The following is a 14,324-nucleotide window of genomic DNA, read 5'->3' on the forward strand; positions in this document are numbered from 1 at the left end:
CTTATCTATTTTAGTCAAAACATACAATAAAAATTGCCAAAAGTTAAACATTTTTAACGTTTGTGTTAGGTTTTTGCTATTTACTTCTGTCTTGAGTCGTACACTCGAGCCGACCGCGGGCCAGCCAGTAAGCCCGTAACTCGCATTGCTCGCGAATGCTCGCAAAGAGCAAAGCCAGCACAGCCAGTACAGCGAAGTCAATGTTGTGTTGTTTAGGACAGTGTAGCGGGTAGGTGCTGGTTTGGTGTCGTCCTGCTCGCTTGCCCCACTTGCGTCCTTCGCGGCCTCGTGGCGGGTACGGTCTCCGCAACGTCCCTCCCCGAACGTCGAGTGTGCGGAAGATTAATACGTTCAGTGCGTACTTTTGAAACATGTCAAGCTCGGCTCAACGTCACATCAAGCCTTCCTTAGACGACCTTCCTAAACGTTTCGTCGTTGCCATGAAGACTTTGTTTGATATTATGGATGATCAGAAGGCAGGTCACATCAGTCTCAAGGATATCGAAGCGCGTTGGGCAAGCGGCCGCGACGCACCCTCTGTCGTCCCCAACGGCGTCATCGAGTCGCTGCAGAAAGTTACTCCGCCCAACGGGCAGCTAACGTTCGAGCGTTTTTGTGCTGGGCTCAAGATCTGCCTTCTTCGTCATCGCGTGTCCAACCACCGCCAGCCTCCGCAACAAGGTGTGCTGCAAAGACATCGCAGCGGTGCACCGCCCGCACCGCCGCAACCTCTGGGTCAGGTCGCCGAACCAAAGGGGCGGCCTTCTTCCGTGCCGTTACCTGACCGTGTCGAAAGGTCAAGCGGGCATGGAAACAACCACGCGAGGCCCTCGGCCAAGGTTTACGGCGGCTCGGACCGCTCTCTCAACAGGCTGTCGGCCGTTCGGCCGCCTTCGAACACTGCCACGGTGCGGCCAAACGTTGTGGCGGCGCAACAGCGTTCCGTAAGTGTGCCGCAACTCCAAAACACGGGCGCCGTTGAACAGCCAAGGACTACGGGAGATTCGCGTCGACTGCCAGCGAGCTCTCGCGAGTTGCCGGGCAAGCTAAGAGGTTACCGTAGTGACAACAGGTTGCACAACGGATCCCAGCAAGTGCCCGCTGAGTCTTCGGGAATTTTGCGCTTCAGCAGAGTGCGGAGTAAGACCCCCGATCCAAGTTTGGAGCTGGCTAAAACGCAGCCACCGCACGCCCACAAGCGCAACCCGGACGCGCAAAAGGAGAACAAGAATCCCCAACAGAGCCCCGAAGAGGCTGCAAGTATGTGCTCTAATTAAGCACTCCTCCGCGAAGGTTCGCGGTTGCCCCACGCGCCCTACTTTGACGCGCAGGTTCGTGCAAGCCGGCACCAGAGCGCAAGTTCCCAAGAAAGAAAGAACCCCGTAGGCATACACTTGGTCATGGCATAGAATATAACATGGTAATGACATTTGCTCGGAATTCCTTCTATGTGCCTTTTATGAACGGGCACACTTGTAGCCAAAGACAAGCTGTAGCGATAATAAAATTGCAGGGACGTCTAGCTGACTGACCTCAAGAAGCTCAGTCCTAGTAATGTTTGTCTAATTGTTTTCTGATGTCTATAATTGGGAATTTCACTAGCTGAACTGAGGTGAATAGTCATCTCTCGATAATTTGAAGTCGCTTAATTGGAATTTTTTGGTTAATTGGAAGTGATGTGCTGGTCCCGGCAATTTTATAAACTATCCAGTGAATGAACTTGCTTGATAATTCGAACCTAAAACCCATTACATCGGTTAATTGGAAGTTATTTTGAATAACAGCATTGAGCAGACTGTCCTTTCTCGATAAAATTCAAAATTTTCAAGCACAAAAACAGCGCCAAGTTCTGTACTGATTTCCGCTTTATCGCAACTGAGGCAGTGTAAGCGGCAGGCCAGTTGAGGCTCGCGCCAGCGTATGCATCTCTTTATTTTTTCTTTTTTGGGGGGTGGGGGTCTTACTATCATCAGGGAGTTCTCACCCCCCCCCCCCCTTTTTTTTTTGTTGTGCACGTGCCTTGTGAGCAGTTTGTGTAGCACATTTTAAAGGTAAATCTCAATAGTGTTGTATGCTCGACTTGGAGACAAAAATGGAGATTCTGAACGGAATCAAGAAAAGATACATGTTGCGGACTAATTACAATGCTGTTCTTGTGCTTTTTGTTTTATTGGAAGCCCCATTAATTCAAAGTTTTTTGCAGTCCCTGTGGGCTTTGTATTAACGGGAGTCGATTGTAGAAAATTAAGAAACGAGACGTGTTGTGGACTAATGACAATGCTGTTTTTGTGCTTTTTAATTGGAAGTCCAGTTAATTCGCAGCTTTTTGTGGTCCCCGTGGACTTAGTGTTAACGGAGTCGATTGTAGAATTTTTTCACTCCATAGCAGGGAGCGTTGCTCAGGCTGTGATGGACCAACTCACTTCACTGTGAAGCACTCTGTCATAGTGGAGTGAGAGACATCAGCCAGAATTGATTATGTTTCGCGGGTAGATGTGATTTTGCTCTGTCAGATTTTATTAACCACCTTTGACCAATCCCAACTGCCGCCCTTGGTTGGGATTTGCATGTGTGTCTTTTAACCAGGACTGTGTGGCCCTTGCAGCTGCGGCGCATGAAGCAACTGGAGCACGAAAAGGATGCCCTTCAGCAGGGCCTGCGGGCCATAGAGAGGGCGAAGGACTGGTACCAGCAGCGCATCAGTGCTGTTCAGGAGAAAATTCAGCAAGCTGGGAAGTGCCATGCAACACCTGTAAGCACCGATATCTTCGGCAACACTTTGCACAAGCCAAACAGGCGCAGTGTGGTACACTGCATGCTGTGACCAAATAAGCGTTGTCACTTCTATTCGTTAGTTTTACGTCTTTCTTAAGCTTTTTTGTCTATTCTTTCACTGCATCTTTTTGTTATCTTCAGCATATTTTTGCTGCTGCCAAATACACTTCTCTGTTTTGTCTAAGTGATGTCACCTTACGGTGGTCAGCGTATAATGGAAATTCACCTTATATTTTTGTTCTGCATGCCTTGTTCAATTGCTTTTTAGTTAAGACTGCTGCTAAAATTAGGCCAAACTTGCACAAGCAACAACACCGAAATGTTTGAGATCAGTGCTTGTAGCTTTATAAGTAGCTTTTGAATCCCCCACATTGCCTAACTTCAAACTTGGCTTTCACATTTCCGTAGTACCCCTGTTTGGCCATTTCCATGCTCATAGAAACCAATGGCCATCGAACTTGGAGGTTACCAGCTGCTGTCACGCGGCCACACTGAGTGATAATTGACTTCAGTCGTCCTCTAACCCAATGAAACGCTGTTGCAGTACAGCAGTGTAGGACCATTTTGCTGTCACTCCCAGTATGGTGACGACTGGTCGCCTATAGGCTGAGCAAGCCATGGTCCTCAGTTGCCCTTCGAACATGGCCATATTACAGTTCCGCACCACCATTAAATCCAATGTTCCTCAGAAATTTCAGTGGATATTGGTTTCAGTGAACATTGGATTGGCCGTCTGGCTGTAATAAGTTTTTACATCGTCACTGTACTGTGCAGTCACTGTTACCAGCACTAGAGAATGCTTCTTGTGAGGAACTGGTTTCAGATGCTATAATAGTAGTGGAGCATGTGCGTAAAGAAATCAGGCTGCCTTTTCCATCAGACCTTTTACTGAACTTGAGCACCTGTTTTGTTTGCTTTTTTACGTCTCAAACAGGAGTACTCAATGGACGCCCAAGACGAGAGGCTTAGGTTCCAAATGGCAAGGATCTTGGATGCTAATCAGCACCTCAACGCATTGATTGAAAGCTCAGACAAGGTCAGTGCCAAAAGTGCAGCGTGTCTTGTTTTTGTCCAAACTCTCCAAATGCTGCATATTTTCTGCCAGAAAGATGTCCTAGGCTGTCGATGGTGCAGACTTAAAGAGTGTTCATTCCATGTCTCATTCTGTCTTCCTTCAATTGAACTAGCTGGAATGGAAAGCAGTCTATTCAGTACGACTGTCTCGGTGGTTTGATGAAAGATTGTGCTTTCCATTCTGTTCGAATTCACTTTGCTACTTTCAGGGCTTCCCAACGCACATGAACCTGGCTGTCCAGCCCCCATCCTACGAAGTTCATCAGAATTCCATTGTTCAGCGACTGAAGGAGCAGAACCACCTTTTAACTGAGGTACACACCAAGCAAAGCAACATCCAGAGAACTTTTATGCCACAGTTTTGTGGGAGATGAAACATTTTCAATGCCCTGCGGGCACACAGATTCACCTGGTCCTTATTGATTGCACATTATTATTTGCCGCGTAGAGCAAGTTATGCCAAAAGATTATTGTGGTTTACTGTTGCTTAGGGAATGTGGCTGCATTGTTGTCCTTTTTTTCTTTCTGTTTCAGGAGGTGAGCCAGAAGAGTGAAGTGATTGCACAACTGGAAAGAGAGAAGGCCACGCTGATACGTGAGCTATTCCAGGCTCGATCACAGCACAGGGCTCCTGTTGACGAGACCACACTCATGTGAATTTGTCGCTCTTTTGTCCAAGATGTGTTAACTTTAAAAGACTCTAAATGATTTTTGAAGACTGCAATTCATCTTGATAGAACCATCTGAGCCCCTCAGAGTATTACCCATGCACCACTGCGCACAATTGTGGCAAGCTTGTGACATCCCAGGGCACCTGCCACTGCTGCACAGGAGGTTATGGAGCAGGGTTTTATCCCACGGTGACAGCAATGAAGAATGCCTTTGTGCACTAAACAAACCCCAGGCGAGGCCACCACCGTGGCATGCCTAATGGGCTAGGTGGCTCTCTGCCCATTAATTCCAGATTCTAACCTTTTCTTTTGCATCATTCCTTCATGCAGTTGTTGGCTGTTCCCTTAACAGTAAAGGAGTGGTGAACTACTCTGCAAGCCACGTAACATTAGAGAGGAAGTCCGGGGGCCTGGTGTTGCTGAAATGGGCTAACAAATTTGGTTGCTCCTGCCCTCAAAAAATCGGAGCACGAGTGACTAAGAGCATTGTGGCCTCAACTGAAAAATTCATTTGAAAGGTTAAAGCTTGGGACGGCGAGCCAGACTTCATAAATTTTATTTTGCCTATTTGTACATGTAGTTATTGCATATCCCATACCACCTACAGCATTTACAAGCTGGAGATGTGCAATTTCAATCATTCAACCAAAAAAAAAAAAGGTTTATATAGAAGTGAGTGCTGATGAATACAAGTGAAAAATATTGCCTTTGGCAATCTTAGCCATATGATATCATCCTTTGCCAAGTACAGGAATCCTGAGTGATCACAAAAACTAGGTTTCTTGGGGTAAATGTAAAGTCATAACATAAAGTGCCATCAGAAGTTTGAGGAGGAGTTTTCCGTTATGCTCTTAACGCTGTATTTAACATGTTTACTCTGTTGCAAGTCGGTGGCGGATCACATGCCACGAGTATTCATCCCTCGTGTGTATAATGGGAGCAGTTTATTTGAGAGCACTCAATCCAGGTTGAAAACATTTTCTGCATCCAATTTCATTAGGTATTACAAACCGCTAGCCTGAGTGGTATTGCAGTGAACCTTACATATCCTAAAATTAAGCATTCACAGTTGGTGGGTCATGCGTTATGAGCGGTGCGGTCCCAATGTTCTGTTTAGGCCCCTAGATGGTGCTGCCCACATACCTAACAAGCAGAGTTGTCACCATTGGTGTGCTGATACAGGGATGCAAAGCAGTGAAGCCAAGTGGTCTGCCAGTGTGTGATCAAGTCCTGGGACGGCTTAGTAGTTTTACAATGCCCGCACAAACAGCCGTCTCTCAGCAGCCCAAGAAAGCAGTGTTACTGAAGCAATTATTGCACCATCTCGGTTTTCTAGTTGAAATAAAGTAAAAGCTTTGTTTCATTAAAAAAAAAACATTTAAGCCGCATCAATGTCCGTCTGTGGCAGCTGCAGGTGGGCCACCAATAAAGCATGCGATGAGGCCCTAGAATAGCTCATGAGGTTCAAAAAGCCCTTGCAGATCATGGCTGTTGTGGCAATCCATTACTGGCCCGAGAAAGTAGGCTGAGCCAGCTGATCACCATTGGTTCACAACACTTGCAAGAAATATGTATTGGTGGATCATAATGCTTAGGGTTCGGGGCTTTGGAAAACCCTTGCGTTCTGAAGGTCTTAAATGGATCCACAGGTTTCACGTGTGCTCTGTGCCATCATGATAATTATGACGATCATGACCACCTATTTGGCAGAATGCATTGTGACAGCACCATTTAGAAGCCCTTTTGAATGATGCTCCTTGGGAAGACTTACATGCATTCGAATTCGTGCCTGCACTTTTCTGAGCTTGGTATCTGATGAGCTTCTGATGGAGGCAAAAAGCGAAAACGCCCGTGTGTTCGAGACTTCGGCGCACGTTAAAGATCCCCAGGTGGTCAAAACCAATCCGGAGCCCTCCACTACGGCACGCCTCATAATGCGTGAAACCTCATAATCAATCTATCTGATGAGCTTATGCATGTGCCAGCACGATGTGTGCGCAACAAAGTGCATGCACGCAGTGCCGGGGCTACTTGTTCCTTCTATCCTGCACCAAGTGCAGCCAGTCAACTGAATAGCTATCGGGCACTTTCTTGATAATTGAGGTGGCAGAAACTGTAACTGCAGAGGGGGTCTAAGTGCTTCCAGGGGCCAGCCGCTTTAGGCACAGCATGCTCTTCTCGGTTGTGCGAAGGCTACTCTTGTGTTTTCAAGTATTGGGTCTTTTTTGCTGTGCATGACATCCAGGTCTGTATGTCGCATTGTAGAGGTGCCTTTGCCTGGTTGGGACCACATTTTGGCACGTGTCTATATTGAGTGGTACTGGTTGAGACATGGAAACAGGACCCTGCAGTATTACGAGCCTGCGACATGTTAATGGTGAGCAAAGCGTAGTAGTAATCCAGCAGATCACCTCTGTTCCTTGCGTGGTGCGCAATTGTATGCTACTGTTCTTGTTCATTATAGACCACAGTGACGACCACGGTGTGCGGTTGATTGTGTGCCTGCTGTAATGCTTGTCGCTCATAACAAGGGATTGCCTCATTTACTGAGGTTTTGAGCTCTGTCCCTAATTTGTAGTTTGAAGACCATGCTTTCTTCACACGCTGTTGCTAAGCAAGAGTGCCGCTTTCCTACTCTCATTCAGTTCACTGATGCATGTTGCACATGCCGGCTTCCAAATATTTAATGTATAATGCTTCCCCTTTTCTATGGATATTGCGTATTTCATATTACAGAATACCTGTATAGCTTAATTTTGAAACTCTGTGTTAATGAACATCAATTGTATGGGTTCTGTGCTTCTGATGTTTACATAGTGAGTGTTTGCACCCATTGTATTGGCAGTGATTGTTTGGAAGTGAATTCCCGTACTCCTGATGCCCGTAATTTCATTTTTACCCTTTTTTTTTTCAATACTGGAGGTTACACTCATTAGCAGAAATATATATATAAAAGAAGGGGGGTGGGGAGAAAGGAAAGTTGGAAATTATGATGAAATTGGCATAGTGCAGGAAGTGCTGCAGGGAGCTTGCGACATTTTGGTCTTCTTCTAAGTGGCCAGATGCTTTATAAAGCAAGCCAGATATAACCTGTATGGGTGTCTGCATGCTTGGAATCTTTCCAGAAGTAGAAAAGCTAAATTAGTAGTAACTTTAGGTAGACCTAGCTTAACACAAGTACAGTTGACACACACGAGCCTCAATTCTCCGGCCATCTCCAAGGAGCACTACCACTTTTAATGTATCATGCTATTTAATTGGTGTTATCACAACATAAATACCAAATTTGCACGATTTTAATGCGCAGGTAAGTTTACTGATGAAAATTAGAGAAAATAATTTGTCGCCTATTCTACTGTGCAGCTGTAAAAGACATGACATCACGTACCTGGCAGAAAACATTTTATTTGGCACACGTAACTGTGGCAGTGAAAATTTCTGTGCTTCATAAACTTTCTTATCCAGCTCTGGCTGCCATTAAAACTAAAGCGGGTAACATTGAAATTCGATTTTACTTATAAGCCCGATTGTAACGCGCACACAGATTTTAAGGCTGCTTCAATGAAAAAAAGTGTGCGTTAGAATTGTACAAATCTGGTGAATTGCAGGATGATTGATAAATGTAATGTGTGCTTCCTGGCATCAATAGTTGTCATATTTCAAGCTCTTGCGAACATTTTTGTAGCTCCTGAAGGTGCAAGAAGGCTTCATATTAGGATTCCATCAAATAAATGTAGTAAAAATTGCACACAACCAAGCAGTGTCCTCTGCAAAGAGCCCTGTCATCTATTCTACCACTGCATGTTGTGAAGCAGGTGCTGTAACAAATGTACGGCTTTGATCCCTCCCCTTTTTTTCTTCCCCTCTAAGGAAACTATACAAGTTAGCACAAGTGATTTGCTTATAAGGTACCTTAGTCATTTTCGATTACTTTGGGGCACAATTGAAAAATAATGTTATCAACATTCCATCCTCTACGCCAGTGGTTCTCAAGCATGTTGGTCCCAGGGAACCCTGCTAAGTTCCGTTAAGTGCCAAGGAACCCCCCCCCCTTCCCCCCCTCCCACTATTTTTCATTCCGTTCATGCTACATTAACGTGCAATAAATTCAAAAGCAAGCAAGGGTATCGTTTTTTTTTTCCCGTCGACTTTACGCGAATGCGCACGCTAGCGGCACCTATCTCCAAACAGGAGAAATGCGAATGGGGGTAATATAAGGCCGAGATTCAAGTGCAATAGTTTAACCACGTGGCCAGTTTTCGGAGTCTGGCTGGCTACAAGCTGCTGGCGAGATTTATTGCGCAGCTCGCGTGTTTCTGTTATGCGACGAGATGTGCTTACTGACACTCGGGCGTGAGTAATGGAGGTTCCTTAAATCGATCGCACCTCAAGCTCACCATATAATACTTTGCGACTGCGGAACCAGGGAAAATTTATCAGTGGCTCGCGGAACCCTGAGGAGGGGCCTGCGGAACCCCTAGGTTCCGCGGAACCCACTTTGAGAAACCATGCTCTACGCTAACGACACAAGTTTAGCTAGTTGGAACGACAAATTTTGCAATGAGAAAAAATAAAACGATCAGTTTAAGTATCGATAGATAACGGCTTGCAAAAATTTGTGGGTTTACCCGCTTGAGTGAAATCAGGATGCCAAGTGACTTTTTCTGGGAGAATTTCACTTGCATCATACGTCTGTGTAATTTTTTCAGAATTTGCACTAGTCCACACGAAATTTGAAGAGCCAGTACTGTGCCTTTTTCACGGAGGGATATGGAAATGAGACTACTCGTGGTTCTATCGCTTCAGTCCCGCCCACCAAAAAAAGATGCTAGTGCTGCCTTTTTTGTGCCCTAGCTTCACTAACCCTTTTACTAGAAAGTTAGCCGCACTGCCTGTACATGATGCATGAAAACTGTGTGGCGGACTTGCAAACACGTGTCTTGTACTAAATGCTTAAAACTATTTCCTTGTGGTTCAGCATGTAACTGCCCGTTCTGTTAAATCGTCAAGTGTTGCCAAGGGATGACACTGCAGAAGTATCCCTAGTGTAGGCTAATGCGTTAGGCGAGTACTACTAGGGGTGCATTGCAATTACCCTAGTAGACTGCTAAGTAAACAGCTGCGAAGCACAGCAGTGACCTCGAGCCCTAATAATGGGCAAAAAGCAAATGTGCTTTTTAACTCAAAACTTCCCTGTAATTTCTTATTTGTGCAACTGCTTTTCGTTATGTTTTCAAATTGCTTCATAATTATTATATTAATGTACCTGTCTTTTATGAAAACCGCGACTTGCACCTGACATGCCTGCCGCAGTGTTTGCATTTGCCGCCGTAGCAGCTGCCCCATTTCAATTCTCGTTGCTTTCGCACCTAGTTAGACATCTAATTAGACTGCTTCCTCAGCTGTCTACATGCTGTCTGCAAATTGGAACACACAGCCGTGAAGAGAGGCTAAAGTGTGAAAACAAGGCCTGTATCAGTAGATTACAATGCCATGAATATAAATATACCGCTCATGGTGGCAGCAGTGTAAAAAATGCCAAAAGCATGAAAACCGGTATCGCCGTCCTATGCATTTTTCCGCTCTACAATTTGTAACATCGCAAATTATGAATGGCGAAATTCAATTAGTGGAGCTTGTTTGGCATTTTTTTTAAATACGAGGTAGGACTGTGTGCACATGAAATAAAGGTATTTGGCATCATTAGTTGCACGCATGTTTTTTGGCAGGCGCAAACATAAGCTTTGTTACAAGCATTGCCGCACAGGCCTCACTACCTCAATTTTGTTTGCACCAGATTATTGGCCTTTGCCAACAAATGTAGTCAAAGGTTTTATGAAGGTATACACGAGCACAGCCATCTATTCTTACCACCAGAATATGTATAGATGACGAAAATTGGATATTATTGGTGAAGACAATGTGGGTAGCTGCTGGCCTACCATTTGTATTTTCTGCACATTTTTCTAGGTGTCAGCTGCTATTGCACCATCGGCCTGTGCGCGGTGCTTGCTCTTCTCCATGCATGACACACTGTCACGATAGAATGAGAGAAAAGTGAAACGGAGAAAGAAATGCTGGCTTTCTTGTTTATTTCTAAATGAATACAGCACCGTTTGTCATCAAATAACAGCTTAAAAAGCTAAGAAAGCTGTGATTGTTATTCAACCTTTAGTGTTCCTTTAAGGTGGGAAAAATGTTCTGCATAAACTGTGCTACTGTTTGCTTAATTGTTGTCTTCAGAGTGAGTGTTAAATTATGTACTTTGTTGGCTTGGTTGTTGAACAGTGGTGAAGGAGGGCAAATTTTGCTGTGTCATGACTTGTTCTTGTATTTGCGTGTTTGTGGCCATATGCTGGAAGTTTCTAAGCCAGCATGTTTATTCTTACTGCAATGAAGTTTAAATTTTCTGGTGAGATAGCTAAATACCTTTCTTACTAACTGTGCCGTTCTCTTGCAGTTAGGGTGACTTTTCAGGCCCTTCTTTGCAGTTTATTCAGCTTGGGTACTTACAAGTTGCATGGCTTCAGATTGTACCTTCTTTGAGGTATGGCAACGTCTTTTATTATTGAACAGCGATAGATTTTATAATTTGGTGCCAATGTACATATGTATTGCTTTGTCGACTGTTTTGTATGCTAATTTTGCTCGATGATGCAATATTTTTCAATAAAAATATATGAAGCTTTTGCTGACCGAAGTAAGTGAAGTCTTGTTTCAAATGCATGATACAACGAGATCTACATGGCAGCTTTCTTGTGCAGCAGTGATAGAGAAAGTATACAGATTTAATTCAATCTAGCGAACATATTTTAGCACCAGCATGGTGCTAGAACCACATCCACATGTCTCGTAAGCTGTGGCCCTCACTCTCATTTATTCCTATAGACAGCTAGAGTCAGACTGTTTTCATCAACTTGTTGCCCTTGCACCTTGGGATATTGTACGAGTATCTCAACATCAATGGTATCTATGACCTTTATACTTCCCTGCTAACTTCCCTAACATCTGACACTGTCCTAGTTAAACACCATTGTCACGAAAACCATGCTGTCTGGATTACTGGTGACATAACCTTGCGAAGGGAAAATTTGTAACACTGGTCCCTCAATTATGAGTTGTCGATAAATTCTCTAACATGCTACAAATGGCTATCCTACTGGTTAGCTTGGTAGGACGCTGCTCTGATAAGTGGTGTCCCCGGGTTCAAATCCTGGATCAGGATGAATTTTTCTTCAACTGCGAAGTTCTGAGAAAGTTCCATAGCTTTCATTTGCGGCCAAATGGTTGTATCTTAGGTGGATGCCAAATTTTCCATTAGCAAAAATCTATTCCACTGTGGGAGTTTCCCCTAACCCCATGCAACCACAAGGAGAGGATGTTTCAGCGTGCCAACGAAAGCCACTCAAGAACTGACATGTTGGCAGCCAAACAACTGCAGAGGGGCGTATAGAAAAGTTCAAATTGCCCACCTACGCTTTGTTGAAGGTATTGCTAGTAGAGCTGTCAAAGCTGTTCTGTGAATACATAAACTCCCAGTAGAGGCAGTCTCGGTGTCCTTCCTTTGTCATCAATAGTGACACCACTTCCCCACCATCCCTCATTGCTGAAGCATTCAGCGAGAAGTTACTTCAGTGTAGACAGCTAGCCAAATGCCATCCTCTACTGCTGACGGCACTGTGCGGCCTACGAAATTCATCTTACCTGGGATGCCTACCGTACAAATAACCCTTGAAGACGTATTAGATGCAGTTTCACACATTAACCCCTACAAAGTCTTAGTCCTGATGGGATCCACCCCTTGACAGCTCCATCTAAGGCCTAAATCCTATGGCCTACAGCAAAAGATATAGGCCAAAGATTTTGTGCTCGGGTGTGACCCGAGATGAATGTAAGCTAACCCATGTCTCACCCATTCTTAACGGTCACAGTGCCCGCGCAGATTTCTCAATTTCTTTCAAGCACAGCGCGAACACTTCAATCCTCTGTCGCATGTCCAGGCGTGTTCTGAATGCAAAAATCTTCACACATGGTTCCTTGTCTCCAGCCCAACATGGCTTCTGCTGTCCAGAGTACCCCATGTAAGCTCATACAGCTTCTCTCGAGTTTTTGACCACCTATTGCACCGTGCCCCACCAAGTTGCATCGAAATGGAGGGCATCTGGGATGCATACTGGTGGATCTTGTCATTCAAAAGTGACCCACCATGCCATCGACCGCGGTGCAACATCTCCCAACATGGCAGTCCTCGCAGGTGCACCCCAAACAACTGGGCTTGGACCAGTGCTGTTCAGTGCCACTCCAAACCTCAGCTGTGGCCATTTTTTTATGCTGATGACATTAAGCTGCTCCAGCCCACCCACTGCCCTATGACTACACCTCCCTTCAGACTGACCTTGACATGCGTCACCACTGGACTATACAACTACTCCCTGTAAACACTACCAAATCGTGCACTATGACATGTATTGGGCTGTGTCATCCTCGTGGGCCACCTGTGCTCATTCTTTGAGGCTGCAAACTTAGGCGAGTGACATCAACAACTGTTCTTGTTGTTGAACTAGATTCGCATCTGTGCTCTACTGCCCAAATCCGCGACACTGCACCAGATCTCACCGCATGCTCGTTTTCTTTACACACAGCACCACTGACATGCCACTAATGGCATTTTGACAGGTGTACGCTGCCCTATCATGAAGTACTGCTCTGCCATCTGGTTGCCCCACTCTGCTGCTCAAGCTCTCCTTGCCAGTCTGCAGTGTCGTGCAGCTTATACACTTCTCTTGCGGCACACCGAAAAACCAGTGCCTCTCTGACATGCAAACGGAGGCTGCTACGCTGCTGCAATCTGAATCCTGAGGGCCCCTTATATGTCAAAAGTTAACCGCCACCATCGGCCTTGCTCCTGGCCACCCTACACTAGTACAGTGGTTCTCAAATAGGGATCCGTTGCAAGGTGTCTGCGAGGGCATTTCAGGGGTCCCTGAAGCCTTTTCCCAAACTCTCTCTCTTCCCCCATTCATTTCTTCTTTTTGCCAAAGCTTGCAAAAATGTGGCCTCGCTGCATGACATGTATGTTTGTTTTTCTCTGCATAACACTTCTTTTAATGTCAGCTTTTTGCACAACTTGCCAGCTATGCAAAAAAGCCAGACTCACAAAAGGCCGCATATAAAAGTTGGGGCAACTTTTAGCTCCAAGAGCAAATCATTTGACAATGACATGCATCAGCATAGAAGTCAGCCTCAAAAGTCGGACATTGAGTATCTGTGGGCGACTTTAGCTGCATGGAAAAGTGTTTGGCATTATGACATGGATCAATATTGTTCAATGGGGGGTCCTCCATCACTGTTGCAAGCCTAAAAGGGGGCCCCTGCACACCCGTGGTTGAGAACTGCTGCACTAGTACGTGTACCACACCTCAACCACCACACAAAGCACCGTCGGCCCCTTCTGATTGAAATGAAGAGGCTCAGATCCCCCCCGGCTCCCCCGTGCTCCCAGCAGAACATTCCGCCCTGCAAATAACAGCATTGCAAGTGCCCATGAAGGCAAAAATTTCAGTCTTAGAGAACTAGCTGTTGGTATTTTACTCAGCTTCAATTCCAGCCATGAAAGATGTTTTTGTAACCAAAATAATGCATTAATATCGAAAAACATTTAAATTTCACGCTACAGTGGTGTAATATGGGCCAACACTACAAACATTGTTATCAGTGTGTTAGCTGTACATTAGCGTACAAGTGATGCGATCAAACGGAACTAGAGGCCCCACTACAGTCGTCCAGTTCTGTTTCTTCGTGATG

At 45.3% G+C, this 14,324-nt stretch overlaps 1 protein-coding gene across 1 annotated transcript; it reads left to right on the forward strand.

Annotated features, from left to right (window-relative positions):
* Positions 1-116: 116 nt before the first annotated feature.
* Positions 117-11,224, forward strand: LOC144154923 (suppressor APC domain-containing protein 2). Its single transcript, XM_077686040.1, has 6 exons — positions 117-1,260; positions 1,332-1,420; positions 2,606-2,752; positions 3,710-3,811; positions 4,059-4,163; positions 4,384-11,224. The coding sequence occupies exons 1-6, from the start codon at positions 372-374 to the stop codon at positions 4,504-4,506; spliced, it is 1,455 nt and encodes a 484-aa protein (XP_077542166.1). The 5' UTR covers positions 117-371; the 3' UTR covers positions 4,507-11,224.
* Positions 11,225-14,324: the final 3,100 nt, after the last annotated feature.

The sequence above is a fragment of the Haemaphysalis longicornis genome, unplaced genomic scaffold (genome assembly GCF_048455015.1).
Source record: "Haemaphysalis longicornis isolate Haplotype H1 unplaced genomic scaffold, Haemaphysalis longicornis Haplotype H1 scaffold_1, whole genome shotgun sequence".
Taxonomy (NCBI): Eukaryota; Metazoa; Arthropoda; class Arachnida; order Ixodida; family Ixodidae; genus Haemaphysalis; species Haemaphysalis longicornis.

What these genes read in the sequence shown, in the direction of transcription:
- LOC144154923 (XM_077686040.1), top strand. Translation starts at nt 372, where the DNA reads ATGTCAAGCTCGGCTCAACGTCACATCAAGCCTTCCTTAGACGACCTT. An exon ending in TGATTGAAAGCTCAGACAAG is followed by an intron (nt 3,812 to 4,058) that starts GTCAGTGCCAAA and finishes TGCTACTTTCAG; the next exon opens with GGCTTCCCAACGCACATGAA. An exon ending in AGAACCACCTTTTAACTGAG is followed by an intron (nt 4,164 to 4,383) that starts GTACACACCAAG and finishes TTTCTGTTTCAG; the next exon opens with GAGGTGAGCCAGAAGAGTGA.